At 53.4% G+C, this 27,019-nt stretch overlaps 2 protein-coding genes across 11 annotated transcripts in view; one reads left to right on the plus strand and one right to left on the minus strand.

Moving 5' to 3' along the window:
- Window positions 1–1,728: 1,728 nt before the first annotated feature.
- LOC122370030 (serine protease easter-like) lies at window positions 1,729–3,903 on the plus strand (the record flags this gene model as incomplete). Its single annotated transcript, XM_043345259.1, has 4 exons — window positions 1,729–1,858; window positions 2,169–2,355; window positions 2,681–2,857; window positions 3,328–3,903. Coding segments are annotated over 4 exons (619 nt in total), but the record flags the coding sequence as incomplete, so codon positions are not given.
- A 222-nt stretch (window positions 3,904–4,125) lies between these two features.
- The window catches only part of LOC122370031 (RAC-beta serine/threonine-protein kinase-like), a 35,438-nt gene continuing 12,544 nt past the window's right edge, over window positions 4,126–27,019 (minus strand). For all 10 annotated transcript variants that reach the window (XM_043345267.1, XM_043345266.1, XM_043345265.1 and 7 more), the window contains 10 exons: window positions 24,749–24,849; window positions 19,893–20,026; window positions 16,841–16,944; window positions 15,888–16,053; window positions 15,278–15,475; window positions 12,283–12,474; window positions 9,013–9,141; window positions 6,021–6,158; window positions 5,525–5,689; window positions 4,126–5,126 (listed from right to left, as the gene is read on the minus strand). In XM_043345267.1, the coding sequence (XP_043201202.1) occupies window positions 4,950–5,126; window positions 5,525–5,689; window positions 6,021–6,158; window positions 9,013–9,141; window positions 12,283–12,474; window positions 15,278–15,475; window positions 15,888–16,053; window positions 16,841–16,944; window positions 19,893–20,026; window positions 24,749–24,833 (1,488 nt within the window). In that variant the 5' untranslated portion in view covers window positions 24,834–24,849 and the 3' untranslated portion in view covers window positions 4,126–4,949. The remainder of the gene's footprint in view (window positions 5,127–5,524; window positions 5,690–6,020; window positions 6,159–9,012; window positions 9,142–12,282; window positions 12,475–15,277; window positions 15,476–15,887; window positions 16,054–16,840; window positions 16,945–19,892; window positions 20,027–24,748; window positions 24,850–27,019) is intronic.

The raw sequence follows: 27,019 nt of genomic DNA on the forward strand, positions 1-27,019 counted from the left end.
AGCTGCCCCGCTTGCCCCCCCGTGGCGACGCTAATGCGTGAAACACTGGAGTCTGGACCCATCGTGAACCGATCACGATGAATCTTAGCAAAGCGTAGCGAACGGTGAGTGGGTTGGGTCACGGCGAAACATGGTTCAGGTTGGTATCCATTGCGAAGGACTAGACATTTAGAGCTACAGTCTCATAAGATTTCTCAGAACTTACCTTGTCGGCGATCCAGTTCCAGTTCAGGCAGAATATCTCTCCCGTTGTCAACCTCAACCTGAATTTGGTTTGACGTTCGCGCGGCAACGGGCCAGCACTGGCACGCTTCTTGGTCACTAGTCTCTTTACACTAAGCTGATCGATCTGACTTTTGATCTAGGCCTACGTCCAACGACTCACTCCCACTCAACTCATTTTCGCGAAGAGCACTCCCTTCTCATGTCGTCCAACAGGAACCACTGTCCGTGAACGCATTCTGCGCAACAATTCGCAGCGCGTCCCTCAGTTCTTCAGTTTGAGTTATCGCAACGAAAACCACGCACTTTCAAGTTTGGCAACATCGCTACAAAACAGCACAATATCACACCGCGAGAACCACGAACGCTACACAAATACGTAACGCAATTCACCAACGCACAATTACCAAAATTGGCCACACTTATATGATATATCCATTTCCCCCACTCCACTCCACTCCCCTCACACTGACCGTACGAGGCGGAAGTTTACATTTGGTTTACATCGCGTCGTACTCGTACGTGTCAGTCAGCTGACTCAGAGCTCTGATTGGTCGAGAGGCCGGTACCGGCACTGGTGACTGGTCACGTGGTCCATTGTATCGCCGCGGGGCAAAGTACAAACAATAAGTACAGCTCGAGTCCAAGGTCGTATCCAACTTCCTGTAGGTCGTGGCAGTTGGTGGTGGGGGGGGGGGGAGGGGTTTGCAATCGTTTTCACATCAAAATATTTTGACAGATTAGAAAAGCAATGGATTTTTTCAGTAGTCTCTGCTAACTCTGCACTAGCAATCCCCAATGAGATCAAATGAGAATCTGGCTATAAATAGAAGTCGTGTTTAAATAAAAAGTCGATCGATTTAAATTAAAATATGAACCAGGAGGCAAACATTTTATTAAATCATACCGTTTATCAATATAAGAGCTGATCAGGGGCGGATCCAGAAAATCTCCAAGGGAGGGGCCATTAGAAACCAGGAGGCCCCCCCCCCATAATCCCACCTGTTGGAGGCCCCATCTTCCCACTTGTTGGGCCCCCCCCCAAAAAAAAAACTGCGTCTATTGAGCTTATCTAGCTGTTCAGGCAACATCTCAACATCTGTGCAGGCTTGGAGGCCCTCTGTGCAGGTTAGGAGGCCCTGTAAAAGTGGTCATCTCTGTGAGTATAAGAGACCTCCAAGTTATGAAAAGCTTTACCAATCTTCTAACAAAGAAGTCTTCTCAGCTAGTCTTCTAAGAAATAACTAAGTGGGTAGGTTAAAAAAAAAAAAACTCATCGGATTTCGGCCACTTTATTTTCAGGAGGCCCCCTTTTCAGCTTTTTAACTTTTTAACTTTTTATTTTATTTTGGAAAAAAATCGGCCAAGGGGGGGGGGCATGGCCCCCATGCCCCCCCCTTGTATCCGCGCCTGGAGCTGATAGCATCGGTCGATCCATATTGCTGAGCCACTTCATCTATGGCGGACGACTGACGGCTACGTCCTACGGCGTCTGTACCGTTTCAGTCTGGTGGTCCGTCTCGGCGAGCTGGACTTCAACACCGATCCCGACTGTCTGCCGTTCAACCGGAGTCACTGCGCCGACCGGTTCAGGGACATCCGTATCGAGAGCACCCGGCCCCACGAGCTCTACAAGGTGCGTGAAACGGATCGCTTGCCGCTGGTACCAACATAAAGCACTAATCTACGGTCCGGCGCGGCGTCGTGATTTGAACGTGATTTCGTGATAAATCGTTAATTTAATTTCATGGAGGTCTAAAATTCATGCATTTCTACTTCGGCTTTACAGCAACCCACAAATTGTAACAGCCTGACCCCTGCTCATAAGCGAACTGAACCGCACCCGCCACCATGCGCTGACACCGAACGCAAAACCAAAAGCTATTGAGATCAAGGAGAGACAAACCTGACAGTGACCCCCTAACACCACTCCGACACCCTCGCAGGGCCGTTTCGGGAACGCCCTGGAGCACGACATAGCCGTGATCCGCCTGGCTCGCTCTGCTGAACCGTTCACCGACTTCGTCCGCCCGGTCTGTCTGCCCGTCGACCTGGCCCGACTGCGGGGAGGTGCCGACGACACCATTGGAAGTCGCGTCTTCATCACCGGCTGGGGACGGTCAGCGAACTCCTGTAAGTGGCTGGGGACGGTTAAAGAACTCCTGTGGGTGGCTGGGGACGATTAGCGAACTCCTGTGAGTGGCTGGGGACGGTCTGTGGACTCTTGAGAGTGGCTGGGGCTAATTAGCAGTATGTGCTGGTCAGAGAGCTCCAGCAAATCGCTGTAAATGTTTAAATAACTGAGTGACTATGGAGTATGGATGAGTAAGAGTGACTAGGAACGACTGAAAGGTTTGTGATTGGCCATGGCGACAGCCTTGAACGTCTGAGGACGAAGCAACAAGCGAGTGACATCCTAACCCTCACAGTTGTGACAACCGTGTCCTGTCGCCGACAGCGGAGAGCTTCACCCCGGAGCTGCAGGAGGCCAGCATCCGTATAGTGGCGCCGGAGAGGTGTGAGAACACCTACAGACGCAGCCTGACGGCCGCCTTCGGGAGCCGCCTGTGCGCCGGCGAGGGTACTGGCGTGGACACCTGCCGGGGCGACTCCGGTGGCCCGCTGATGACGCACAGTGAGTGAGAGAACGGGCTTTTTTTGTCAAGGGAAAAGTGGGAGGAGTGGGAAGTGAGGAAGGCAGAGGCCGCTAAGCTTCTCTGCCCCCTCCCCCTTGCCTTCAGCCAGTCTCCAGTCTCCACTGCTCCGCCAGAATGGCCACTCGAGCCGCTACGACTCCTGACCGGTGTATGACTGACCCTCAGGCCGTCGGCACTCAATGGTACCTGGTTAGAGTGTCTGACTACTAACTGATGTCTGACACGCAGGCCCTCACTGCACTTACTGGTACCTGGTCGGAGTGTCTGACCGGTGTGTGACTGACCCTCAGCCCCCACGGCACTCACTGAGGTCCGGTCGGAGTGTCGTGATCGTGACTACTGACTGATGTCTGACCTGCAGACCCCCCACGGCACTCAGACTCCCACGGCACTCACTGGTACCTGGTGAGAGTGTCTGACAACTGACCGGTGTGTGACTGACCCGCAGGCCCTCACGGCACTCATTGGTACCTGGTCGGAGTGACGTCGTTCGGCACTCACACCTGCGGAATCAGGGAGGCCGTCTACACCCGCGTCAGGGACTACGTCGAATGGATAGAAAAGCAGCTGTGATCATCACCGAAGTAGCCGTGATGTGCCACTGGAACAGCTGTGAGCCGTCGCCCGCCCTGTGGGTCGGAGGCAGGCAGGGTCACCACGAGCGACATCTAGGACAATGAGCAACAACCTACGAGCTACTAGCGTCAGGCTGCAAGCCGAGGCGTGTCCCGGGACTTTGTTCGAGTAAGGGTTGTCGAGTAGGGAAATTTCCAAGTCTCGCCGGTTCATGGCATTGCGTAGTGGCGATATGAACCTCCCAGCGTTAAATAAGCTGGGCGAAGTGAGATTATTGGTGAAATGACTGACGAAACGGTGAAAACGGCATTATCTGAGACGGTAGATGTCGTCATGTCGGGAGACTAGTGATGTGTTGCACCCGAATTTATACCGTAGCATTATTGTGTACCATACATTATCCGTCGGAGCGGTATTAACCGAACCAAATAAAATAATGACCGGGTAACAGTATTTGGTTTGAGTCTGTGACTGACGCGAACGGCAGTGTTAGCGATAAACAATGAGACAATAAGTGAAACAACATCCCTTACATCACTCATTTGTGGAGGTGCGAGCATGTCAGTATCATGTCTAGCCCCGCAGTTTCTATACGCTTACGTTTCCAGGTTCCACAGCCAGGTGCAGCCTGCAACCATCATAGAACCACGGACAACATTAAAGTCATGCATCATACGGCAGCTTCCATTGTATTTGACTGGCATGGAGGACAGTTCTGCTGAAGTATACGCAATATACGGGAACATTTCACACAAGGAAACCACTTCTGACTAACCCGCGTATCACTTACACGTTCGCACTCGTTCATTCACGAACATACCCTCATGCCCTTTAGCGCGGGCGCGAAGACCACCGTCCGGTAGGTGGCGCTGCTAATTCAAATTGCCACAAATAGGTGGCACTAGTGTAGCGCCCGCGGCGTCCACAGTTCCGAACCACCGTTCCACTCATAACAGCCGCGGCGGTCGGACGCACGCTCATCATCCACTAGGTCCACTGTCAGAGAGTGCATTTATCCCTGTGTTGTCGCGCTCTTGAGTTCCAGTGTCCAGTTGGCCGCCATCTTGGGGGAAGGGGAACAGCGGGGAGGGGCGCACAGAGACACACAGACACTGTATACGTTCGCACGAACGCAGACACACGCAGTTCGTGCCGGCAACAGACATCGGCGGCTAGCCCGCCGGCCTCAGTGTCGAGGCCATCCGATTAAAACTACACATGATTCAGACAAACAAAACCGGTCGCCGAGCCAACATGGGGCGGGAGCGGGGCCGAGGGAGGGGAGGGGAGGCGGGTCTGGCATCCAGACACGCCACCGTCCGTCGAGCGGCGAGTTCATTCGCACCGCCCCGGCCCGGACGATACCGCACCGCGCCAGCTCACCGCGCTCCCAGCACAAACCGCCCCCGCCGTGGAGCAAGTTTATCACAGGCCGACGACAGCGCCACCTATACCAAAGCCCGCCGCGCCACCTATAGCGGCGGGTGGCGCCACCTATCGCGGCGAGTCCTGGTAGCTGAAGGCGGTGAAGTAAGAGGCGGGCTCCTCCGTGATGGCGTCCAGCGGCGCGTTCTCCGGAGGGGTGAGCTCCACCGATTCGCCGGTGAACTCGGAGTCAAAGTACCGCGTATCGGTCTCACTTTCCACTTGGGGCTTGAACGGTGGGGTGATCTGGCGGAGAGACAGTGTCAGGCCAGGTGCAAGCGTATAGCAAAACGGTGGCAATCGGCGAGGTCGTCAGGACGTGATCAAGCCGTAGTTGACTGTTGAGCATGTCTTGGACAACCAGATAATAATATAAAAGTGCGCGAGCACATCTCACTTCGCTCTTGAGCCAGTCTCCCGAAAGAACTCCGAATTACTCCGCTTGTAATTCATAAGCAAGACAATCATACGAGCTGTTAGTCCACATGGAGTTCGCCAGGCCGATTGTTTTACATCAACAAAAAAATAAATCATCACATTCCTCTGAATCAAACTAACAAAAGCTTAACACCTTTTTCGTAACGCAAGTCAATGCCCATCTTCCCCCTCAGTGCCCAACTACCCAGCCCGCGGCCAGTCCTCACCTTTTTCGCCTCGAGGTCCTCCCAGTTGATGGGCGAGAAGAAGGGGTGCTCCTTGATCTCCTCGGCGTCTCGCGGGCCGCCGCCGAGCCGCCGCGCCGGGTCCTTCTGAAGCAGGCCCTGCAGTAGCGACTGGGCCATGTCGCTCAGCGACAGAGGGAACCGCACCTGGTGAAAAGAGGGGGGACAGAGTCAGTATGGGGACGGGCGGGGGTCGGTCATCATGGGAGAGAAAAGCGTGGGGAGGACATAGCAGAAGTGTGCGGGAGCTGTTGAAGCGTGTTTCGTCAAAGGGAGGGTAATTTATTCATACTAAAAACACGAAAACACAAATATGACGCAAAACAACGGATCAGATTAATCTCCTATTCGCTGTCACCCGCCCCTCTGAAAAGACGGTATTAATCATTCTCCTGCTACCCGGGTCACCATACATTCCACACCAGCATCCCTCTCCCTCATCTCCGCTTCCCTCCCATTCCCTCATCCACTCAATTACCTGTTCGACGAGAATGAGCTCGAAGAGCCGCTCGTGGTCGCGGTTGTAGAAGGGCAGCCGGCCCACCATCATCTCGTACATGACGACGCCGATGCCCCACCAGTCCACTGCTCGACCGTAGTAGTTGTCCTCCAACACCTGCGGAAGAAGTGACGGTCAGCAAAGGAGGGGATGCGACATCAGTTTACACATAGCTTGATGGTGATGATGAAGTTCTAGGGGCGCTCGGTCATTGCAATGGCAATGGTGTCCCGGCAGAGCTTGATTTGGGGACCGTTTATGCTGATATTGGAATAGTCAGGCGCTGAAATCAAACACGAGATATTCATTGGAAGCAACATAGGCCAGAGCGACGCGGTGGCCAACAAACGGTGACACAGACAGCAGAATGAAGCCAGGGTTTGACAATAATTCATGTGGGGATCCGTGCGGTGTATGACAGGGGTGTACTCAAAATACGACGATTGCGCTAAAAGTCGGTCAACAGCAGCAAAATACAGCGTTGTACAGAGCGTTGACTGTTAGTTGACCCTTGTGAGAAGATGTAGGTTACAAGGCGACCAGCAACTAGGCTGTGTTTATACGACTCGTCAAAATGGAATTTGTATGCATATGGAATGCATACAGCCCAGTGTTTCGTCATAACGAATCAGTGTTAATTGAATTTCCAGCATAAATAACAGAACCAACAACCAGTGGTCGCCAGTTCGGCCAGCCTCCTAAATTAATAGAGACCTGATAAAATGCAACAAGAAATGAATACTATTTTATAAGCACCACAGCAATTTCCTGCTGTTAACAGTGCACCCCACCTGCCACCACATAATAATAATCCATCAAAAAACATTCAAAAAGCACAAGGCAAATTTAGCACATAGAGAAGGACACCACACAGCCCTTGAGGTTGCAAACTCCCACCAGCCACCCCAGCTACCGCCCGCGTCATTCGCCAGTTCCACTACCAGTCTCGCCAGTCCCGCTACCCTTGTTGCCAGTCTATGTAGACGCCGCCCCCACCGCCCCTGCCGGGCCCCTGGTCGTCTCGGGAGTTGAACCGCTACCCGTGATACAAACAGTGCCAGCTGCGGGAGCGTGGTAGTGCCACGACGGGAGGCCTCCCGACAGCCACTGCGGCCCACAGCAGGCCCAGCCAGTCGCCGAGTGGCAGTCGCGGAGTGGTCGTAGGCTCTGTACAACGAGCGGTCCATGGAAGCCGAGAGGCTGATTTAGGGTAATGCCAAAGGACCTCAGCCATCCAAATGAAATAACGGATCTCAGATCTTGAATCATACGCTCTCATGATAACAATATTGGAAAGAGAATACACTCAGGACATCAAAGGGAACACCAAGCCTATTTCAAGACATCGCTTAAAAAGTCCAGTAAATTGCATTGGGATACTAGAGCCAGTCCAAACAACTTCCAATGACCCAGAGTATCACAGAGGGCAAGCCTACGTCATAAATCACGTCTTCCAGTGCTGGTCAACGTCCCACTTTTAGTGCCCGCCCCAGCGCTATGCGCACACCGATCTAGTGTAACTGGCAATGTCACAGCCCACGAGCACGACAGGACCCACTCACCGCTGGTTGACCAGCAGTTTCCGTATTGCGCCAACAACGCCCCCTGAGGTGCTCCCATGGCAATGCATACTTCGCTCCTGTAGTCTGGTTGGTTAGGTTCGGGGATAGAAGAGACAGTGGCCTCCTCCTTTCGCTCGTGCGGTACAAGGAACAAGACCACGCCCATTTCCGAGCCAGCTCTCTCTACCTGCTGTGAGATTCCGGAGCAGTCTCCCTCAAAGAGGACACCTCATGTCGCGATGGGCGTTACCAGCCCTCAGATCTCGGTCCATTCCACGATCTAAAGCCCTGTGAGGCGTCCGCTTCCCTGGTAGAGCAGCCGCCTCCCTCAGTTGAAGCTCCGCAGCCGCGGAAGAATCCCTCGACGCCTGACGACAGAGCTATAAGGAGGAGTTCGGCGAACAGCCCGGAACTCGTGCACCGAGACCGGTGGGCGGCGGCAACTGAGGAATTTAGAGAGCTTAGGCGGCGGTAATTTAGCAGCTCACAGAGAGCCTGGCGGCGGTAACTGGGCAGCTCAGAGAGAGCCTGGGCGAAGGTGTCTGACGAGTTTGGAAAGAAGGGAAGTAGGGTAGGAGTGGGAAAGACTAATACTTGGGAGGAATGACTTCAGGGCCTTCAGCAGCGCATATTTTGGAAACAGGAGAATATGGAATCGCGATAGAAGTCGTGGAGAGTACAAATAATGCGTTGCATTCAGCAGAGTCTACATGTGAGGACAGGTTGAGTTTGGTCATTTCTGTGAGACACCAAATCTGAGACGTGAGCAATAACTTCGAATAGGCCTGATTGTGCACTCAGAGTGGCCAGGGCCTGTCACTGTCGGAGGCGACAAAGTCAGACAGATGTCACTTCATCCCGTACCAAATAGCTTCACTAGCTGCCCAGGCCCTATATCTAGCTGCTTTGCCTGCCGCGTTGACGGTCATCTGTTCAGCCCACAGAGCGGTACCGCCGGCGGCGGTGGCTGGAGCCGGGGTCTGTCGGTGATTTCCCGGGGGATCCCAGCGGCTGTCGCTGCCACCCGAGCCCTACTCCATCCATATTTAGACTGTCGCGTCAGGTATGAATGCAAGATCACAGAATCAGGTATCAATGCCACTGTCAAATCACCGGGCCCGATATAAACACACACGTCAATATGGATGTTGAATGCTGAATGCTAACACTGACACAATATCTAAATAGCGACACTGAGACAGCGCTGACACTGAGACTAACACTAACCGTAATTTGCCCCAGCCCGCATCCGTCCCTGCACAACACGGATAATGATAGACGCTGACACCAACTACACAGTACACAACCTCCCCTGGCCCGCTTCGGCTACATCACCCTTCGTTATACCAACCAAACTGACATTGACCTCACCGGTGACCCATCCGTGACCTGACCTCACCCATACTGACCTCTGGCGCCAGGTACTCCGGTGTGCCGCAGAACGTCTTGGTCGTCGTGTCATCGACGATGTTCTCCTTGCAGAGACCGAAGTCGGCGATCTTGACGTGGCCGTCCTTGTCCAGGAGCAAGTTTTCCAACTGAAAGAAAGAAAGAAAAACACAGGTCAGTATCAGGTCCTCAAATTGACAGAAGGCAAACAGGTCAGTAGGTTCTTCAACCGCCAAAAGGCAACTGGTATGACAATCGGAATTAGGTACAGAAGAACAAGAAAGGATAGCGGCATGTAAGCCAACCGAAAATAAACCACAGGTCAGCCAGGTTCACCAACAAACGAAACACACAGGGGCCATCAGCAGGTTTTCCAAACGTGTGCACACCACTGCGGACGCGTCATCCGGCACTCACATGTTGACGGCAGATAGCTGACGTCAGAACAGGAAAATGGCACAGGAGAATGGAGTGAATGTTGACCACGGCCAAAGGCACGCACAGAAGTCAACCGGCCATTATACAACCAGTCACATTAGGGAACGATAAGCAACAGTAAACGGATACCGTTGGTGAACGCTTCTGATAAAATCTCAAACAGAAATGCCCTGAAATGGATACGTGCGGGAAATAGGCAATATTGGCTTACCATAAATATACAGAAACACAATACCAACAATAAAAATAATCGAAAAACAAACAACAACCGTTATATTACCGGAAAATATCCGTAATAAAATGCTTTCATCAGCGCCCCAGTCGTATTTTTACCAAGCAGTGCACTGTCCTTGCACAAGGACGCGTATGACGACCCCGCGACGTCTCCCGTGTCGATGCACTTTATCAATTCATTCCTCTTGGCATCACGTCTATCCCACGTGACTCTTCTCCCCAGCTGCTCCCGCCTACGACACTGGAAGGGAAGACCGTTACCCACCCCTACCCGACCCACGGTTTTCATCTGCATAGTCGCCAAGTCATCATGAGTCTGTCGTTGGGACAGACATTTGCCGCTGACGAGTATCTCACCAGAGTTTGCGCGGTAGCAGACATCCAGACCTTCCCGCTTCTCTGAGACCGATTTAGACGCACCGCGACAGGGGTTAATCAGGATGTTATGCGTCGTCACGAGCCGACACCACTACCGAAGCCCGGTGCCGGTAGCAGCCCAGTCGGTTCGGGTTGGTGACGATGGGACGGGTACGCGATCGGAGCGATCTTCGTTGAACATTTCTGATTCTAGGATAGACATCGTCACATTACGGCCATGACGGGGACCGACAGGCCGGCTGCCTAGACAGACGCGACAGCTATAAAATCCGTCATCTACCGACGTTACGTAAATGCCATTAGTACCTACATCATCAGGGTGAGCTAATGCTTGAACAACACAGCCGACAACTCTGAGCCGGGCCTTTGACCCAGTGGACTGCAGTCACAGCGGCTCGGTCGCACGGCTTTGATACGCCACGGGGACTCCCAACACTCAGTATTGAGCGGGTTGATGCAGGCGGGCCCCGCTCGGAAGCCCGAGCTTCTAGTTGGAGTGCATTATCGTTAATCAGCTTCATTAGTTTCGACACCAGTGAACGGGCGCGGTCTGACAAAACCTGCAGGACCTGCGCGAGGCGGCTGCTGCTGCTGCTGGGCGGCTGTGGCGGCGGTAGCGATTGCAGTTGGCAGTCAATGAGTGAGAGTTGGACTCTAAATACCATTGGACTCCAATAGGGAGAGGGAGTGACGATCGAGCTGTGCTAACGTGATAAAACTGGACAGGGAAAGCCGAAGCTATCAGCCAGGACCGTGGGCAGGGCAGGACATCACGGGTTTCCTGCTGTGATAGTTTGGGACGCGTCGGTGAGAAGCGTCCCGCCCCATGCCGCCGGCCGCCCGCACTGTCCCGCGGCACCATCTCGTGCCGTCCCGTGCCGCTGGCCGCCTGTACCGTCCCGCAGCACCATCTCGTGCCGTCCCGTGCCGCCGGGCGCCAGCTGTCCCGCAGCACCATCTCGTGCCGTCCCGTGCCACCGGTCGCCCGTACCGTCCCGCAGCACCATCTCGTGCCGTCCCCGTGCCGCCGGCCGCCAGCGCAGTGGCACCGCCGGGTGACCAGCACCCGATCGATCCACCTGGCTTCAGTCGCCACCGACCGCCGGCCGAAGCCTCCGCCCGCCGCTGTCCGCAGTCGGCCAGACAAACCCGGCTGTCATCCGGCTAAAGCCGACCAGACTAACTGCTGTTAACTGGGCAGAACAGCCATCGCCTCTGACCAGCGCAGACACGGTGGGAAACCACAGCCAGAGTAGTGAGAATTGGTTGAGTCTGAGGTAGGTCTACCGCCATAAACAATCACAGATGCCGACCGATCGCTGACTGCATTTTGCTGCAATCATCGGGATAATGTGAGATGCGGGATGCAACTGTTTAGCGAGATGCGCCACCAAATATGATTGGACTACTGATCCTTGTTCACAGTTTGCGACACATAATCCCCGTCCCAATGGAACCGTAACTTCCTCATAACGAGGCAATAATTGCATTGCCTCAAACAAGGAAGCTGCACCAATCAATGAGACGCATTACATTTTAGATGGCTTATCACTCATCAAGGTCAGTCGACTACTTATCCCTTATTGCTACCTTACACCAAACTAACAGAGGGAGCTGAGGACAGGACAGTGGTCACTGATCTCCCCAGCCAAAAGACGGGCGCGATGCCAGGCCACAGCCGCTAGCGACAGGGAATAGGACAAAACCCGCATGAATATGTAACGTGATCAGAGTCTGGACGGGATATGGCGACTGGCAACGATCATGGCTCTGATGACAGTCAGAAGAGGCATCTGATGGCGCCGAACGTTGCTGTTGGACTAAGGTACAAGAAGGCGGGTCTTGTCACGGTGAGGGTCTGTCCTGCTCTGAGATTTGCCTGTTGGAATTCCGCATCTCTACCCAGTTGGCTGTCAATAATGCCACACTTATCACTCTGTTTGACGTCTGAAAGGTTTGCGCACAAACTCTCGATGCCTTAATTAGCAAAGCGGTGCCGTGACGGAGCATATCCATAACTGATTCCACTTCCAGCTAATAGATCTGAGGCGCCCCTGACAAACGTCCCTCGCGGCTCCCTTCGCGTCTCGGTTTCATACCTCCCACTTGGTCTCAGGACCCCGTCTGCCTGCCTTTACATCCCAACCCCCACTTCTCCCTGGTTTCGGGCCTCTCACCCCGATATCACTCTTCCCTCCATTCCATGATTCCCGCTGAAGCTCCCTCATCAAACCTCCTACCTTGATATCCCTGTAGATGATGCCGTTCTTGTGCATGTAGGCCAGCGCCGAGATGATTTCCGCGCCGTAGAAGCGCGTCCGCTCTTCGGAGAACTTTCGTTCCCGGTTCAGGTGGAAGAACAGTTCCCCGCCGTTCACGTATTCGAGCACAAAGCAGAGCCGGTCCGGCGTCCGGAACGAATATTTGAGTGACTGAAAACGGGCAAAGAGAATGGTTACTGCGGGCGGTAGGGCGCGGGAGGTGTATCCGTATTTCAGCGGTCTGTAGGGAGCGAAACAGGAGCGATGGGGAGCTGCTATACATATATTCTGGCAGAGGTTGGCGATATTCAGTGCTAAAGGCAGTTACTGTTGGTGAATGTTTGGGTCTCCATATGTCAGTTAACACGCTTGAAATGAAGTTGCGACATGCCGCTTTGAAAAAAAAAACAGCTTGAGATTGACCACAAGCATATTCATAAATGTTTGCTATAACGAACTCACCAATGTCATAACTGAAATAAGAAAGATCATCTGCTCTTCCCCAGCTTTTAATCAGAAGGCTGGAATAAATAAGTTATACCCAACTACCTCGCTCCCGACGTCCTCCCGCTCGAAAAGATAGCTACTGGTTAGGTACCACAAACCCCACTTTCTCTGCCACCGAGACCAAAGACAATTGCCACTGCTGGATTCAGACAGCACGGCGACCCAATGTCGGACAGCAATCTCGTTACCGGTCGTACCGTCTGACACTGCACTCGACTCAGCCGGGAACGGAACTGCACTCCACTCTACCAATCACCATGGTAACTTGTCACCCGGCCCACAGAACAGAATCTATTGATCGGCCGCCCGCAATGGCACGCCCAAACACTCACACCGGCGCAAACAAGGCGAACTGGCGGATATCCCTCTCCAGCATAGAATGAAACTGCTGCTAAATGTGGTAACAGTCGCGGATCTCAGCCCGGCGACCGCGGGATGAGAGGGGAGGGATGAATGGGATAGGGTGGGACGAGGTGAGGAAGCGAGGGACGGGAAATGGGATGGGACCGCTAACACAATCGTCCTATCGAGGTGCGAACTAAGTTCAGAATACACCAGCCAGCTCATCACAACTTTCGAAGATGCCTCTCCCAATGGCGAATGATCACGAGACCCGATAAAAGCGGGACTGTGGTTCGCCACTACAACCATCACAAACAGAGTCTTGATTTTCGTGAATTTGGGTGGAAACCCACACCTAACAGATTCTCTTTGTGACGTCCCGGAAAGCCAAACGACGTCCCTGACAGATAAAAGTCGATAGGTATATCGAACACCAAAAGCAAACTAACAAAAGGAAATATCACCTCTGTAGCCTAAAGACACGGCTATGCAAAATGACAATAAATATATCCTAAGTCCTCACAAACCCACGCTTACACTCAACTCCCCTTTCCTGGCCATCTGCCGCAACAGTAAACAACACGGTTTTATTTTATTTTCGTTTTCTGTGCGTCAGATATGGATAGGTTTTTTCCTTTACCATGTGAAGGTAATGCTGCCATATGAAGGAGAAAAGATGTCGGAATAGAGGGATCTGAGGACGTCGTTTTCCACTTTTCAGTTTTAGTAACAGTGCAGTGTATAGATAAAAAATAATCATGCGAATATATTACTTGGACATTTAACTATAAGCACGCAACATACCTTTCGTATCAAATTACTGTAACATATTTAATTATTTTTTCCCCTCAGAAGGTCACAGTAACGGGTTAGCGCTGCCCCTTGAACATGCCCTTCAAAAGTATTTAATTTGCATATGTTGATAATGGTTGGGGAAAAAGTTTAATGTTTATCTGTTTGAATTAGAATAAAGTTACCGAATTTCAACAGAATTAATTCAAGTATGTCGTCCTTGGCTTAAAAATACACGAAATGTTGGGGACGTCGATTGACCATGTTATTCCCATTTAATCGACGTCGGTACAAAACTGAAAAGTGCACAATGATTTCACATTTTTTTTCCAGCCAAGAAAAATTCAGCGTCCACCTTGGAGTTTTCTTAATTGAATTTCATAACAGGAAGCTATGGAAATTAATTTTCCGAACTGTTTTCCACCTCTTTGTTTGGACGTCTGCTTTTTTACATCAGTCCTCTTGCTCGATATGATATCCCTCTTATGACGTCAATATTTAGTGATAGCCGCTGGCTCTTGGGCTGATTTTTGTTGAAGCATATTTGTTCTTGACTGTTGTGTACGGTCATGGACAAGAACTAGACATCTTCAAAGTGTTGTTTTGGTGTTTGTGGTGAATGCTTGAATTTTGTATTTTACTAGGGGTAAATTGGCATTACTTTGTGTCTATATATGACCATTTGAGGTGCCTTGAGGTGGTATTAGTCAATATTGCCAATGAAAATCGCTAATTTTAAGAGATTTAGGTAAGGGATCTTTAGTGGCTTAGGCTCCGCACCGATATCGACGTCCTTTTGAAATAGCGACGTCCTCGCGGCTTCAATCACACTCTCCGAAAAATCAATTTCAGGACACTGATCACAAACGCCGGACGATCTATCCTCTCGGCTCTCCATGGCTCATCAAACCTGAGGATAGGATGGTTGGTGGAGATAGGCTACAGCTGTCTGTACCCTGTTCTCGCCGTGAGAAAGGGGTGGCTGTAGTAACCTGAGTTCTCACCGTTAGGAAGGGGTGGCTGGTGCGCTGTAGTACTCTGTTCTCACCGTTAGGAAGGGGTGGCTGGTGCGCTGTAGTACCCTGTTCACTCACCGTTAGGAAGGGGCGGGTGTAGTACTCTGTTCTCACCGTTAGGAAAGGGGTGGCGATAGTACCCTGTTCTCACCGTTAGGAAGGGGTGACTGGTGCGCTGTAGTACTCTGTTCTCACCGTTAGGAAGGGGTGGCTGGTGCGCTGTAGTACCCTGTTCACTCACCGTTAGGAAGGGGTGTCTGTAGTGCCCTGTTCAATCACCGTTAGGAAGGGGTGGCTGTAGCGCCCAGTTCACTCACCGTTAGGAAGGGGTGACTGGTGCGCTGTAGTACCCTGTTCTCCGTCTGCGTGTGCGTCACCTCGTCCTTGGCAATGATGACGTCCTTCCGTAACACCTTGATGGCGTACAGGTGGCCGGTGCACTTTTCTCGACACAGGATCACCTTGCCGAACGTGCCCTTACCGAGCACCTTCAGGAACTCGAAATTGTCGAACGTCTGTAGAAGGAAGACGTAAGCACGGGTGCAATTAGTATACAAAGAGGTTACGATAGGGTCAGAGTGGCCAGTGAGGTAGGCAGGGTCGCAGAGTAGAGCCTGACAGTTGGGCAAACACAAGTCGCCAGTTGCACGTCATATTTATCGGGTAAAGTCGCTACAATGCGTGGGGGATGGAAATTCAGCGAGTGATTTTACAAACATCCGCGGCGTGTTATGCAGCTGATGAACCAAATTTGAATAAAGCATCAACAGTTCCTGAAATGGAACTTACTTTTACAATAGCTCTTCACTCTACCCTCCCAAGCTGAGCGTATCCGGCTCGACTAACACCATCATCCTTTCCTTATCGATCTGAACCCACAGCTCCCACCTCTACCCAAAACCCCTCCCCACCATCACGGGCACGCACCACTTTCTTCTTTCCCGAGTGTTTGCTCTGTGTGGTGGACATTGCTCGGAACTTGGCCGAAAAGTCATCCTCCTCTGCCACACGTCCCATCTCGACGTCACCACCGCCCCGATCGTCATCGGCCAGCTTGTTGATGACGTATGAGATCGCCTGCGTCCACTCGTCCCTGCGGAATGAGGGGGGGGGGGGGGGGTAAGGTAGAGAAACAGACGGGGAGGACAGACAGGAGGGTGAGGGGATGCAGGATCCACTCGTCCCTGCGGAATGAGGGGGGGGGGTAAGGTAGAGAAACAGACGGGGAGGACAGAAGGGAGGGATAGTGATGCAGGATCCACTCGTCCCTGCGGAATGAGGGGGGGAGAGTAAGTTAGAGAAACAGGCGGGGAAGACAGAAGGGAGGGGGAGGGCGATGCAGGGTTTCAGAATAGGGGGAGAAGAGCAGTATTACGGCGAGGCGTTGGTCAGAGTGTATAATTCAGGGAAGGGTGGGGTCGGGGATGCAAGCGTAGGATGGGTACAAGGAAGGGGTGCGCGGAGGGGTAACATTTCACAGAGCGGGACAAACAAGGGGGAGTGGCATATGTCTCCGAAGGAACACGAGGACGGAAAACACACATCTGTATACAGAGCTCGACATGATGTGTGGCGCATGTCCGAGTCTAGAACTGCCAGCTGAGCGGGCAAATAGTTGGAAGGTCGGAACCAGATCATCCAGAGCAGGTTAGGCAAGAGCAGATTCTTACAGATCAGAGCCACAGACACAGACCGACCAGATCAAACAAAGATACAGACGGAACAAAACAGACCAAACGGATACTGTGGTGTCTCACTTCGTCCTGAGGCATCAACACATACGCACCTTTCCTTAGTCTCTGTCTCCCTATCCCTGCACGACTCTAGCAGCACACGGCTCTCCCCAACTAAAACACCCTGTGGCCAGTGAGCACGCATACCTTTCCTTGTCCGATTGTACGTGGAAGTTGCGCTCGATGACCGACATGAACTGGAGACCCCGAATGCTGAACGCGTGAGGCTTGGGTCGGTCCGAAACCATCACCTGTGGGTAAACAGCGGGTCACGTCACTCGTCAGGCCACATCAGTGGTCAGAGGTCAGGCCACATCAGTCGTCAGGTCACATCAGTCACACATTCGCACAGGTGTGGGCAAGAGAATACGGGGTATGAGAGTAGGTTACATTAGTTACCATTCTGCTGGGAAAGGTCACAGCTGCAAGCAGGGTGGTGTATCGAGGTGTACCATTTTTTCCATCAAGGTATGTACATTGTACATCAATCATTCCTCTGCAGTGACACCCACAGGCGGAAGCAATACACAGGACATCAGCAGTCACAGTCATCACCCCACCGGGGCATTGCACGATGGAAACGAAACGGTCACCACTTCACCAATTCACACCAATTCACCACTTCACCAAACGGTCATCAGTCACCAATTCACTGGCTCATCATACAGTAGGGCAATCGAAATGGGCAGTCATTCGCCAAAACTACAGAAGTGGAGACTCAATACTTATTTGTTTAACTGATAGCCTATCAGATAGTATCAAAACAGTTCCAACAGCTCAGCACACATCAGGCAGAGCTTCCAGGAAGTCTCTCAAGATGCACGCCACTGACTCAGCAGATGCGGTGATGTTTCGCAGCGCTGTGAGGCGCAGTAAGCCACGGTATGCCATCAAATATGCTCAGTCACCAGTGGCATGGCCGGGTCGTTATATAATGACCAGGATAGAGGGCGATAGCTCCATCGTTTTAGCCAATGATGGACAGCGGGAGAGACAAAGAACGAGATAGGGGGAGAGGGAGTCATCAACGTGGAGATGAGATAAGTCATGAGTCATTATTGTGCAGTCATCAACAACACACTGCACACTGATGGGATGTCAAGCAAGCGACCGCGAACGGCGAAAGGCAGATGAACGACAACATCTGGTAAAACGCAAAGTGAGTCTGATGCTAATCGTCACATTCTCTTACATTCTGCGATCCTCAAAATTTGCGCAATAAACCACGCGTAAGAAGGTATTGCAATTCCATAAAAAATTATGTAGCTGAGCAATAACTGTTGAGTATGCTAAGAATAACAGGTTCCTGGGAACGACGCATAATTTCCATGCGGTCACCCGTACCCCGTAACCCTCTCCTATGACCTATGTTCCTCTCCTCCCATACACCTCGAAGCAGCCCTCCCTTTCCCCCAAAGTGCGCCCCACCGGCGCCTCTGGCCCGCGCCCGCACCGCACCCCACCGGCCGCCCTTCCCCAGCATATGACATACGAGACCGAGCGACCCCACATTGCAGACGGTCATGGAGGGTGCCCGAGCCACGCGATGGGGTCTGAGCGGGGTGGGAGCCCTCAGTCCAGGCAGGGTTGGTTGTTCGGGGCGTCTAAGGGCGGCAGGGAAGTCGCTCGGTCGGTGGGGCAGCCTGTCAGGAGAGGGAATGGGGAGGGGAGGGGATGACTGAGCACAGGCGACCGGCCGTCGGTTTGGCCAGGACGGGGTGGGCCCCTCCTCCTCCCCCTCCTGAGAGGGGGATGGTGGGGTAGGACGGCCGGCCGACGGCCAAGACCAGCCCTCCGTCCACGGTCGGCCCCCTCCTGGCCGGTCAGTTGAGCAGACGTCACTGAACAAACACAAATACAGGCGTGCCAGAAGGTTGGGATCTTAGATCGGTTTGAGCACAGACTTCTCTATATAGAGAAGAAGTCTCTATATATAGAGAAGTCTGTGGTTTGAGTAATCCCTACCCTGACTACCTCTTTCCATCCTCCAATGGCCACCTCTCCCCACATCTAGCAATGCTACACTCCCCGCAATTGATTCACGCCGTGAGGAGCAGCGGAGGCCCCAGGTTCCCCCAGCACACCTGTGGCAGTGTGTGGTCATCACATCACGTGTCCTGCTCAGTGAGGGGAGCGTGGCTGAGCCACGGCTAACGACACTACATAGGCAGGGATCGATTTATCAGTTCAGTGGTTAATGCGGAGCGATGGGCTGTAGCAGAATACGCATTATTACCCTTACCATACCAGCGCCGCGACATGACGCGTGTCCTATCACATTATTATCTCCCCCAGCCTACCTCCATCAGACAGGCCTACCGACGCCCGCCCGCCGAATAACACCTGTCCGACGCACTATCACGTTACACACACGCATTAAACATCCCTACCGCCCTATCAGAGCGAGTTACAATAAACAAGACCGTAACTAAAAAAACACACAATACCGCCTACCGCCTAACCGGCGCTACCCACCCCACCGCAGAGGCAAACGAAAACAAGATGTTATGACCGGACTGCGTTGGTGCGAGTGTACGCGGGTGAACGCTCGGTTGCACAAGCGCCGCGCAGGTTAGCGTCCGCGTCGGCGGCCGCGGGGCGCGAGTCGAACTTTCTGGTTCGCCATAACACACAGAAACAAACCACTCACACATCCTGAGTCACCCACTCAGCTGCTTCGGCTCAGAAATGGCTGCGACTGCTGTCCCCAATAAGGCTTTACGGCAGCTTCTGTGGCCCCTGGGACCATTTGGTGGGATTGGCTACCATTGCCGTTTCAGGACGGACCATTTCCGTGCCCACGGGTGAGGAGGCGTTCGTTCGCCCACAACAGTCAACTTCTTGAGGCCTGCAACGGCCATGGACTGTGGCAGGTATTGATCTGACTTTACTGATGAGACATCGACCCGTCTCAGTAATTGTTTCGGCCTCACCAGATTATCGATCTGATCTGATCGACAAACATCAATATGAACGCCTCGGGCATTGACCTAGCCCGACCGTCAACCGACACCCTCATATTCGACCGGCGCGGACATTGACCTGACCCGAGCTTGCCTAACCTGACTCACAATGTCCTACCTCTTACCTCTAACTGTACCAAGTAATAACCTGGCCTGACCTGACAAACATAGACCCGAATATCTCGTACCCGCTACAGGCATCCGTCTGACCTGTCAGACATATTCCCCTCTCGTACCTGACTGTCTCGGACATTGAAGTCGTTCAGCGGCGAGCTGAAGTCGCCCGCCGACGGCGCCTGTTTGAACCCCAGCAGCTTTCCGTCGTCAAACAGTGTGAAGTAGCGCGGCCGCCAGGTCTTGATGTGTTCACCTGTGGAAGGAGAGGGGGGGGGGGCGGTTAGTCAGGTGTTTTGATGTGATGTCCACGGCGGAAGGAGGGTGGGGACGATCGATAGAAAGTCAGGGGGATACAAGTGAAAAAATCACCCAAATACGTCGAAACAACGCAAAACTAATTATTGCTATATTTAAGCGAGATATGCATGCCTTCATCCATAGACCACTATATATCTATAGTGGATATATAGTGGTCTATGCTTCATCAGTTCTTTCTGCCGTACAAAGTATTCAACATTTCAGCTGTAGCGTTCTCAGAAATAAATTCCGGGTGGGCTAGGATGTCAGTCACGATGAGGCGCAAGCGAGGCATCTGACGTAATCCATGTTATAACGTCGGATTCCAACCATTCGGCGATCACTAAACAAACCATAGAACGCTGACGAGTGTTTGAGTTTTCACTTCTTCGCACCGTTGAAGAGTTACGATCTCAGCTCCACCCGCCTCTAATATCCCAGAACCGGTTAGCCGCTCGGCAAATAACTCGGTCTCGGAGACAAGATCTGTTTACCAAGCACTTTAAACAAAGCTGCCGAATAGCAGATAACGCGACCAATTTTTACATGCGAAAAAACAGCACGTCTATCGCGGCTAATAAACATAGTATTAACTGGAGTCGCCGTGGAGGGAGTTTCAGCGGTACGGAATCAGCCAACACTATAACCACCACACCACTATATAATCGTAGTCAATTTCAATACAGAAAGTCTGCAGTCTCACTTCTTTCTCACCAATGCTATCCGTTCATCCATTGCTGTCTGCCGCCAGGTCCAGTCACGATCGATTCAGACTCTCATCCTCTCCCTCGCCATTTCAGCCCTCTCTCTTACGACATAAACACCGAGTGGTCAGTGGTGCACCGCAGTGGTGATACTGGTGACCGCTGTGGTGACCGCTGCGGTGCGGTGGTGCCAGCCGTTAGTGACGGCACGTTCCGGGGTTAGCGCGGGCGGCAGCGCGACTCATAAATAGGCTTCGGTCACGGCAGCGGCGCTGGTGGCTGAGAAGGAACATGATGGGCCGGGAGGGAAATCAGAACAGGAAACAGATCCGTAAGCAGAAAGGAAAGCAGTCGCGAAGATAGAAGACAAAATTGGAATGTGGGAGGAAGGAGATAAGCTGACGAATACCGACCCGTAACAGTGTGCAAGATGCACCCAATTTCGACCGATATGGTTACTTTTACTGAGTGAGATAACAACTTTTTATACGCACAAACTCGACAGTGAACAACAAGACAGCTTTCCTCAAGCCACTCCGAAAACAAAACCCACATCAGCGATGGCGGAGGCACTGTTTCTCGCGGCCATTTCCGAATTCCGAGCACAAAAACAGCTCGTCGGAACGAATTGCTCTCGTCTCCAACAACATCCAACACACCGCACGATAATGGAGCGACAAACACCAGCCCCAAGCCCCAAACTATTGCGGCAGCGGCCGCGCGGGGCCGGTCTCTGCACTCTCCCGCCTGCAGCCGTGACCGTCTACGACCAATCTCTCGCCGGCCGGAGCAATACAGGTCGTTCACTTCCCGATCGGGCCGCCGCCTCGGTGCCCTTGACTGCAAAAACAGCGGTGACCTTGGCCGCCAAAACAGCCCAGAGTATGTGTGTGCAAACAACAGCGCGGCATCGGAAACAGCCGACCGGCCGGCGGGGGCAGGGGTGGAAGAGAGGTGGACGGTGGAGGTGGGTGGAATGTTAATGGTGGAAGGTGGACAGTGGAATGAAGACAGGATGCTGAGATGGACGGTATGTTGTAGAAGGACAGTGGAAGAGCGCCGTGGAGAGGATTGTTGATGGTTGGAAGTGAACACTGGACAGATGGAGTGCATGGTGAAAACAAAATGACGCAAAGCTGTCAATTCACAATAGCAGCAAAGTTGACCGGACAACGGAGCGCGGACAACGGAAGTTGATCGTAAATTACCAACAGTGGAAGGTGAATAACAAGAGGTGAACGGCCGGCCGGGCGACGCGCAGCCTGTGTGGAGCCGGGCGCGACGGCCGGACTGACGGGCGGGCACCGGTGCAGGTCACCGGCCGAGCGTAGGTCACCGGCCGGCCGGACACAGGTCGCCGCCCGGGCACAGGTCGCCGGCCGAGCGTAGGTCACCGCCCGGGCGCACAGGTCGCCGGCCGGGCACGGGCAGTGCGGTGTCCTCCGTACTCGGTGCGCATACCGCCGCGTTCCACAGCCGGCCAGAGTTGTCAACATGTGCGTCAGTCTCGCCCGTTCCGTGAACCGGCCTCGGTCGGTCGGAGCCCGACTGGGGCCAGGGTGCCGAGCTCACCGCCGACCCAGACAGGGGAACCGAGCCCATGCCACTGCAGACACCCGGCACAGCTGCAGACCGCCGCTAATGGGCCTCTGAGGAGCCGGGCGAGACGATCCACCCCTCCCCCTCCGACCCACCCAGACAGTCTGCACAAAACACGGCCGAGACTAAACCAACTCGGCCCGGGGCGATGGCGTCATCGTCACCCCCGGAGAGCGCCCCACCTAACACACGGACGGGACTGAGAGAGATTGTAAGGCAGAACGGAGGAACATACCACAAGTTGGTAAGGGCAGGACGCCCGGTTACTCAGTGCCTACCACAGCCTACACAGAACACAGGGTAATTCCTTCCGCCCAGCTGGTGTGGCCATTTGTTTACACCGAGAGGACACCTGTGTCTACAGAATGGGGCGGAAGGGCAGAAAGACGGACGGACGGGCGAACAGGCGAACATGCGGACAGGCGTCCCGACGTCCAGACGGACGGACGGACGGACGGACGGACGAACGGACGGACGGACGCCGCGAGTGTCGACAATGCGTCACGGTCGGCCGCAAACTGTCGGCACGTCCGGCACGTCAGCTGGCAGACGAATGGGACGTCAGCAGCGTCAGACGAAGTTGCAGACTGACGTGGGCGAACTGCGGAGGGCAGGGCGAACTGCGGAGGGTAGATTGACGCAGGCGGCCAGAGGCGCGCATAGGTGTCTGAGATAAGAGAGACTGGTTGTGCGAACGCGATCCCTAAATTCACCACAGGACAACCATGGCCACCAGGAAAGAAATAAGGACTCAAAGCTACACCATTTTGGCTATTGTCTCGTTCATTGGATCAAGTCCTAAATGACCATTTACTGGAACACAGATGCTCAATTTGGCACCCCGAGTTTACCTTCTATTCGGCCTAGCTAACCTGCCAAACACCAAATGCCACTCCTTACAACTATGATTACAATAACCACCACCCAATTTCCAAACCCAGGGTCTCCACCTGACACCTGAACTGTGTCCACTGTTCAGTGCCCCAGTGTCTCCACCCTCACCAGAGTCACCACCCTTCCACACACAACCTGCCGGCCACCACCATCCCCATCACATGCGACCACCGCGGATTTCTGCAGACTCGGAGCCCGATTCCCGGACCGCTGCCTGGAGAACCGCGTTCGTGACGCCGCGGAGGCGCCGAGAGCGGCCGGCCGAGGCTAATCCACACCTCGGTGCCGGTCAGACCAGATCACCTCCTCCCCACAGAGCTCCAGAGAGACGCCAGTTGCCATGCAGCCGCCGGAAACTCACAGCGAGCCGCGAGGCCGCCGCGCCGGCCGGTTGTAAAACGGTGAGCGCGGAGTGGCATTTAGTGGCGCGCGGACCGGCTGTGCCGCGACTCGGGGCCGCGGTGGCCATGGAACCGTGACAACGGTGGCGGCAGCTGGCAGGGACCAACTCCAGAGCGATTGAGGTTGTCCATCCCCTCTTTGTGTTCAGCTTGTAGTAGGTTTAGGTATTTTGTAATTGTATGTATAAGTAATGTTACAATTAGCCTGCCGTCTTAGGTTCTGCGTGTACGAATAGTCACAAGCAGAATAAGCAGATGCCCGCATGCCAACCAACTAATTCCTAGACATAAATTCACGTCACGTGTCTCCTTTTGGTACTGGGACACTGCCTGCTATATTTGGTTCACATATTTCCTGGAGGCTTGCATCTCACCAACGCGTCACTGTATCCATTTCCCAACACATCCTACCCACCTGGCCACACAGCCACGAGCCATCCTGCTATGCTATCATACCTATTACCCATCCCCCAGAGGATCTACTGACAGGGAAACATTAATGATATTAATTACCACGCCCTGTCGCCCCGGGAAAACCCGCCGATAATAATTTCAGCGGTGACTGCCCCTGTGAGGTATAAACCGGTACCTATGACGTCACAGGTCCATTCACTTGTGTTAGAATCGGAGGGTTGGGGCAGGCTGGGGGGTCAGTGACCGGACAACTCACAGGCTCACGCTTTGTTTAAGACTCGCTCGGGACTCTAAAGACGAGACAACGGGATCAGGTGAGTACGTGGGATTCGGAACAGGTCCCAAGTTGTCCATACACGACACAGGAAGCGGTAAGATACTGCCTTTGAATGGCTAACCGGCGCTCACGCCAGACACAGGCTCGCTTTAGAGCCAGCCCTTCTGCATGAATGGTCAGTTATTACCGTTGAACTCATTGCAGCAATGAGTGTGGGCTGTAGGACGTCTGTGCCAGAACAAAAAGATTAGCAAGTACTTTACATCACCCCCTTAAACCATCGTCCTGGGCAGCTAGCATTCACCGCACCCACTCCCACGTAGACAGGAGCCAACGCTGGACGCACCGCACTCCCACGTAGACTGCCAGCCGCAGCCACCCACGCTCACCTCGCTTGTAGAGCCAGCCCTCCTTGATGATTTTGCCGGTGGTGGGGGTGACCACCGAGCCGGTCACCTCCGGCACCTCGGCCATCGAGACCGTGTTGGACCTGCGGGAGACAGAGAGGGGTGTATACTGTCAGAACACGGGTCTCCCCACAGTCAACGGTGAAAGGTCACGTCAGGTGGGGTCTCTCGTCCGAAAGCGTTTCCATTCTCCACAGTCAGCTGGTGGAGAGAGGGGCCTCCTATCAGAAGGGATCTCTTCACACGCGGAAAGGGCATATCAAAAGAGGGTCTCCCCACAGTCAACGGAGCAGAGAGAGGCTCTTCCGCCAGAAGGGGTCTCTTTGGTGGTCTGGAGGTCAGCGATATGACCGGAAGCAGGTGAAGTATCGGAATGATACACTGATGATCTGTAAGTGAGAATTGAAAGGGACCAACGGCAACGGTAGCGCGAGTGAGAGATATTTCAAGAAGCGTTACAGAACCTGATGGGGAGCAGCGTGAAGACGCTAACGACATAGTTATTTTCAAACATTCGACTTGAAGCAGCTGAAGTGCAAGGCAAGTAAATCCCGATAGAAATAAACAAATTGAAGATACCAATCGCTGGTGCTGTGGGCAGCAGAAGTCACACAAAAATCAGAGGTAACTTCTAGTCAACATCACCAGATAGCATCTGATCTCCAGGACAACACCGCTGCCCCGGCCGCCCCGGCCGGCGGCAGGACGGTTGGACGCCAGACGCTGAGGCGGAACAATGAACACCGCCCGGCAGGCTCACATTGCCCATCGTACGGCGCCGCGGCGGAGCGGGGTCGGCCCGGCCAGACGGCCACAGAGCACAGCCGGGTGGAATTGCACCCCCGGGGTGCAGTAAACAGCGGCACAACCGCTCCCAGCCCGCGAGCTAGGGTTAGAGTTTGACCCATGACTCACCATACGAAGTAACGAAACCGTCCCCTAACGCTGTTTATGCGAATCATGTTCGATCGTATGAGACTATCCTTCTGTAGAAATCTAGGTTCGTTTTATCTCACTGACGCGTCTGATAGGGACGTCTGCAGTGACGGACAGAGTCTGAGTCATCCGATGAGTCACGGTTCTGTCCGTTCAGAGCGTGGACCGTAGGCACTTCCCCGAAATCGGCCGTTGAGCCGCGTGCGTTCATCCCTTTCTGTGTGTTGCAGAGAGGACCCACTGACAAGTGCTTACGTCACCAAAGGCTCATATCGACCACAATTAAAATACAAAGTGGGAAAAGTCCTTCCTCCGTTACGGTAACCATTGCCATGAGAGCATCGTGCTCTTCACAACGGTAATCCTAGGACGAGATTCGGCTGTGATATAACATCACTGAACTACGGGAGTGGATCCCAAATAGAAGCTCGAAACCTCCAGAGAACTAAAATACCACTGGCTGACGCGGTCGGATATGATATTGCGGCTTCTCCAAATTGACGTTAGGTTTTTTTTAAAGCTAGGTATGTGGGCTGGCAGCGGAAAGCTACGATTCCGCTGTCTATTATAGTGCACGATAAGAAGTAATATTGTGTTAGCCGTTCCATTCCATGGAAGCTCATAATCTAAAAGCAAAAAAGGTTGGATCCCCCGGTGTACCATATCAAATGTTGATAGCGTGCCAATCCCTTTTCCTTATATGGAAGCTACAGCCCATAAAGCGGCGGTATGACCGAGGGAACATCTAGTGCCGAGGCTACCTGAACAGCACCAGACCGTTCAAAGCAATGGCCATCATCAACACACGCAACGGTCCGGAGCCACAGTTCGAGTATAGCGACGTTCAACCACACAGCAGCACCTGGCCCCAGGGTCAGAGCTATAACACTTGTGACCGCAGTACGTACCCGACGACCCCGCGCCCGCGCAGACGAGTTCATACATATTTCGGCGGACCGGCCGGCGCCGAGACCGACCTCCGAGCCGGTCCAGGGTGGCAGCTGGCAGGAACCCGCGTGTACCTTCATGGAACCATGTCTGCGGTCGGGTTCAAGGATTTGGGTACACCTCTCAGCAGCAGCGGTGGCGGTGGTAGGGACGGGAGAGGTGCGTTTGAGGCTCTGACCGGTTGTGAGATGACCCTCCTCAAACTGACACCTAGCGGACAGGAAGGTATGGCCACTGGAATCTCGACAGTCAGAAGAGGAACCTTAGATGATCCACCATCTCACTGAACGCCACCAACAAGCAGCCCTATCTGTCGTGACTGTCCGACTCTGGACTGGACTAATCCTGGCACTCGGTACGGCCGTCCGA

This window comes from Amphibalanus amphitrite, unplaced genomic scaffold, assembly GCF_019059575.1.
Source record: "Amphibalanus amphitrite isolate SeventyFive unplaced genomic scaffold, NRLGWU_Aamphi_draft 001092F_arrow, whole genome shotgun sequence".
NCBI classification, from domain to species: domain Eukaryota; kingdom Metazoa; phylum Arthropoda; class Thecostraca; order Balanomorpha; family Balanidae; genus Amphibalanus; species Amphibalanus amphitrite.